A 5,108-nucleotide genomic window follows, 5' to 3' on the forward strand; every position below is an offset into this window, starting at 1 on the left:
CCTCCCGCCCCGCCTCTGCCTCGCCTCCGCGGCAACTTCGTCCGACGTCCGATCTAATTAGCATATTACACTTTCATTATTATAGATATATATAGGGCAAAAGTTATTACCCCACTAAGTCCTGCTAACACCCATTTCTACCCATTGTTACAAGTTTTTTCCTTGTGATGAGAACTTTTAGGATCTGTTGTAGCAACTTTCAGATGTGACAGTATTGTTAGCTGTAGTCACCATGCTGTGTGTCACATCCTCAGGGTGTATGTGTCTTATAACTAGAAGCCTGTACTTTTCACCTATTTCCCCCACCCTGGCAGCCATCAGCCTCTTCTCTGTACCTATCTGAGTTTGTCTGTTTGTTTGATGTCACATATAAGTGACAGAGATCACCCTTTATTATTTTTCAAATGACTTAGACTTCTTTGCAGTTCACATATTCAATTCAGAGATTTTCAACTTAGTGCTCTCCCTTTTTCATAAAAATCCTATCCTTGATTCACACCAGTAGCTCAGTGTTCCTCAGATGAGCCTGCGGGTTACCTGCACCAGAATCCCTAGGGACCTTTATTAATCGTACAGATTCTTTGTGCTGGAGGAGCTTCCTGACTATTCTAACATGCACTAAAGTTTCTTTTAGCCAGTGAACCCCTCCAACTCTATGCTAGTCCCCCTTGCCTTTGCTGAACTCCGTTTGCAGCCGGGGTCTTTAAGTGTTGCCCGTAGCAGCATTCTGCACACCCAGGGGACTTGCTGCGACAGGGCGGGACCCTTTCTGTTTCCCACTGTATTGGCTCTGGTCTTTGCCTCCGTAAATGTCGGTTCCCTTCTCTTTTCCTTCTCCAGCACCAGCACACTTCTAGATGAAGATCCAGAATCGGTCTGTCCTTAAGTCGTCTTCGTTCCCCTCTTTCTACATTTTTCTCCCTGGGAAAGGTCTCCACTTGTCACAACTTCAGGAAGACTCCCAGATGTCTCTCCAGTTCTCCCTTACCTTATGAGTTGAATGTCTACTAGTTATTTCTAATTGCACATCCCACCATCACTTCAAACTCAACATCTAAAACTAAATGGATTGCTTCTACCCCAATCAAGTTCTTTTTCTCTCACTTTGATTATGGAATAATAGTGATTTGTTTTAATTGCAGGCTCTTCAGCAAAAGCCCTTGTCAGTTTAAAAGGTAAGGGTCCCACCCTGGTTCTCTAGGTATGGCATAAGCTAGAGATTTAATCCAATGAATGAATGTGGGTTAGTGTTTCTCTCTTCTGAGTTATGATTCATTATAGCTTTTCAGTACTGGTTTTCACTGGTGACAATTTTACATTCATATGCTGATACAAATTGGTCCTTGGATGTTAGAAATTACTAAGAATTTTTCCCCCTAGAATTATTGACTAAAGAATTTCCTTATTAGATTTAAAACATTTATTTTTTAAACATTCATTAAACAATTATGCTAAGCTGTATTTTTGCATAATAGCTTATTTTTTAAGAATCTTGCCTTTAAGTAATAATGCAAATCTCTTAAAAATAAAAGAACAATAATAACTTCCTTTTCTGAGAAAAAAGATAAATGTTCCTTGGTCTTGCTATTTCTTTCTGTAAGTAGTACATTAGACCAACCCTCTTAATATAGCTCATTTTGAAGTTTTACCTTTTGAGCAAGATTCTATTGGGTAAGTACATTTGGAACTAAGCTAGATATTCTAAGCCTCATTAGTACTTTTAATTTTTAAAACTACTGTGTTGTGCTTTGAGTTGGTGATTTACCAAGTTAAATCCTCTGGCTTGAGAACACTTATCTTCCAGAGTTACCCTAATTTATTTGCCTACCAAGGTCAACCCCATCCTACCTTTTTTCTTTTGTACTTATTAAAAAAGTATTTCATTACTATGAAATACTTTATACTTATTAAAAGTATTTCATATTCTTCCTCAATAGTAAAATCACTTTTCTTTTAAAAATACATATATCTGTGTATATTATATGTATGTATGATACACATGATAAAATTTCTTGTAGAAAAAAATTAGAAAATGCTGATGAGCAGCTAGAAGGAAATGAAGCTACTGCGTTTGGTATATCTATCCCAGGATTCTCTGTTTCTCTCTGTATAAAGATATCCTTTTTATAAAAGTTAAACTCACCCTTCTTTTCATAGTATGTCTAATTAGCCACTTGATTGAATCTCTTCTGGTTGCATACAACTCAAGATACTTCTTAGAATTAAGGAAAACAGAAACATCACACATTTCCTTTTTTGAATATAAAGGGTTCATATTCTGAAGTAGAAAACATTTAGAAATATGCTCTAAATTCAAGGTTAGAAGAAGTTTTTTTCATTGCCTGCTTTCGATTAGATTGCATTTATGAGATAGTTCTTGGAAAATTAGAATAGAGGAATTACTAAAAACCAAGAAGAAAGAAGCCACACATGTTTTAATAAGAAAATTTAATATTTTCAAGATGCATTGCCTTGCCTTGCCAAGTTACTTAGAGTTTGACCAAAACAACAACAACAACAAAAAAACACACAGAAGAGCCCTTTCATTTGAAATAAACTAAAGTTATTATGATCAGTATATTTTTTTTATCTTGGTAAATACTTCAGATATATTGCTATTATTAAAAAGGCAATGTTCAGGAGCTCCAGTGGCACAATCGGTTAGCGCGCGGTACTTATAAAAAGGCAATGTTCATAGTATGAAATCCTTTGAGCTAAACTTAAATCTTATTAGTAATAATTATTTATTACAGAGGGAAGCTTATCTAACACATGGAATGAAAAGTTCAGTTCTTTACAAAAAACACCTGTTTGGAAAGGCAGGAATACAGGCTCTGCTGTGGAAATGGTAAGGAATTAGTTTTTAGAATATGATAGCTAATTTGTTTGTATTATTGTCATGTGCAAGTTCTTATAGCACAGTAAAAATTTTCCAAGGTTTCCCCCCACCTTTAAGCATTTGAGGGTTTTTTTTAATTGATTGATTTGAAAGAGAGAAACATCAATTTGTTGTTCCACTAATTTATGCATTCATTAGTTGCTGCTTGTATGTGTCCTAACGGGGGAATCGGACCCACAACCTTAGCATATCAGGAAGGCGCTCTAACCAACTGAACTACCTACCCCACCAGGGCAAGCATTTGAGTCTTTAAGTGCCATTGAGCGGTATATGATCCTATATAAGTAAATAATCTGTAGTCTGTGATAATCTGGTCACTGTTAAGCATTTGTTAAGTAATTGTAGTTTTTTTTTAAATAGGCAAAACCAAAAAAACTCCAACAACCCAAACTCGTACTTTTATTAGATAGTAAAATTTGCATGGCTCTGGTCCCTACAAAAAGATATATAAATAAGTGGTAAAATAGTAAAATCTTGTGTAGGTCAAGGGTAACTGCATTTAGGGGTGGGATAGTTGGCAGGACTAATGATTTGGGGGACCTCTGCGCCTCCCCTGCCCAGGAGGTTAGGAATCAGTCCTGAAACAAGCCTGGAGCTGGGATACACAGCAGTGGTCACTGTACCTGGACAGCCGACCACAGTGAATGTGCAGGACTTTACACTCCCGTCAGTTCTGTCACCATCATTCTCTTCCTCGTCTTGGGAGGAAGCAGGGGAGAAGGGCTTCCAGTCAGGGCTATGGAGTGTTGAGACTCTCAGTGGATTTAATTTCAAGGATCCTAACCTCTAACCTTGACGCGATTGGATGCTGCCCACATGTTGCTAGCTCTCTGTACCTCCCTCCCTTCTAAATAGGCATGAAGCTCTGTCTTGAATAGTGGAAGAAGGATTTGAAAAAGGATGCAGGTACTATGGGATATTATTTCTGTTGTTCTTTTAATGAGACCTCTGAACCTAGAATGGACTGTAAAATTTTTCATATTATAGACCCTTAAGTATATGATGTACTTTGGGCGCTTACGTTTTTTTTAGTCCTTCAGGCATTTATCAGGTATCTGTTATAGGTATCTCATATTTTTATTTATAAATGGAAATTCAGTTAACAATTTTTTTTCCAGTTAACAATTTTTGACCTCAGATCTAGTATATTATATACATTTAGATTTAGAGTCTAGAGCAGGGGTGGGCAAACTTTTTGACTCGAGGGCCATAATGGGTTCTTAAACTGGACTGGAGGGCCGGAACAAAAGCATGGATGGAGTGTTTGTGTGAACTAATATAAATTCAAAGTAAACATCATTACATAAAAGGGTACGGTCTTTTTTTTTTTTTTAGTTTTATTCATTTCAAACGGGCCGGATCCGGCCCGCGGGCCGTAGTTTGCCCACGGCTGGTCTAGAGTGACCTAGTAACTTCGCCCTAGTCCAGCCCTATTCACCAAACATATGTGATACACCCAGCTGGCATTAACCCAGACACCAACATAATAAGAACTGGAATTTCCAGACTTTATTTTCCTATCTTCATTCAAAGCTGCTTGATTTGGGTTCCAGTTTTAATCATCAGCTAGGTGTTCTATTTGTAAACATTTTGCATAAATATGTATCTTACTACTTTCTAAATCTGAGATCACTTGTACTTTGTATTACCTATACTTCATCCTTCTGTACTGCTTGCTAATAATCTAGAGTTAGCTGTACTTTACTATATAGAATTATATTTTGGAACAAAATGGGAAGTGTTCAGTCTTTTCATGAAATAAAATAATTTATATCATAGCCTTTCAGAAATTCAAAACGAAGCCGATTCTTTTCTGATGAAGATGACAGACAAATAAATACAAGATCACCTAAAAGAAACCAGAGGGTTGCAATGGTTCCACAGGTATGTGTGTGCTAAAATTTTGTTTCATGTGATAGGAAGTGAGCAACTGCTCAGCGTAATAAGTTTATATTTATTGTTACATTTTGAGTAACAAGTTCTTTTCTTTAAATCAGTGCTCCACCTTAGCTGCTATTGTAGTTACCTAGAAAATGCTATTATTTTATTGATGGACTTGAAACCAGAGTAGAAAGCCAGTCCTCAGTCTTATAAATACACTTTCTTATAAGAATGGAGATAGTGGATATTAAGCAAATGGGTTTGGCAATATGGAATCAGTTTGGAATTTGGCATGGAGATGTGCTGCCTCCTGCAGGCCCTCCCCCCG

The 5,108-nt window shown here is 37.0% G+C and overlaps 1 protein-coding gene across 1 annotated transcript in view; it reads left to right on the forward strand.

The window, feature by feature from the left end:
- Window positions 1-5,108, forward strand: part of LIN9 (lin-9 DREAM MuvB core complex component) — a 73,843-nt gene that overhangs the window by 2,967 nt on the left and 65,768 nt on the right. The window contains exons 4-6 of the mRNA XM_014528247.1: window positions 1,143-1,175; window positions 2,754-2,848; window positions 4,679-4,783. Of these exons, the coding sequence (XP_014383733.1) occupies window positions 1,143-1,175; window positions 2,754-2,848; window positions 4,679-4,783 (233 nt within the window). The remainder of the gene's footprint in view (window positions 1-1,142; window positions 1,176-2,753; window positions 2,849-4,678; window positions 4,784-5,108) is intronic.

This window comes from Myotis brandtii, unplaced genomic scaffold (assembly GCF_000412655.1).
Source record: "Myotis brandtii unplaced genomic scaffold, ASM41265v1 scaffold627, whole genome shotgun sequence".
Classification (NCBI taxonomy): domain Eukaryota; kingdom Metazoa; phylum Chordata; class Mammalia; order Chiroptera; family Vespertilionidae; genus Myotis; species Myotis brandtii.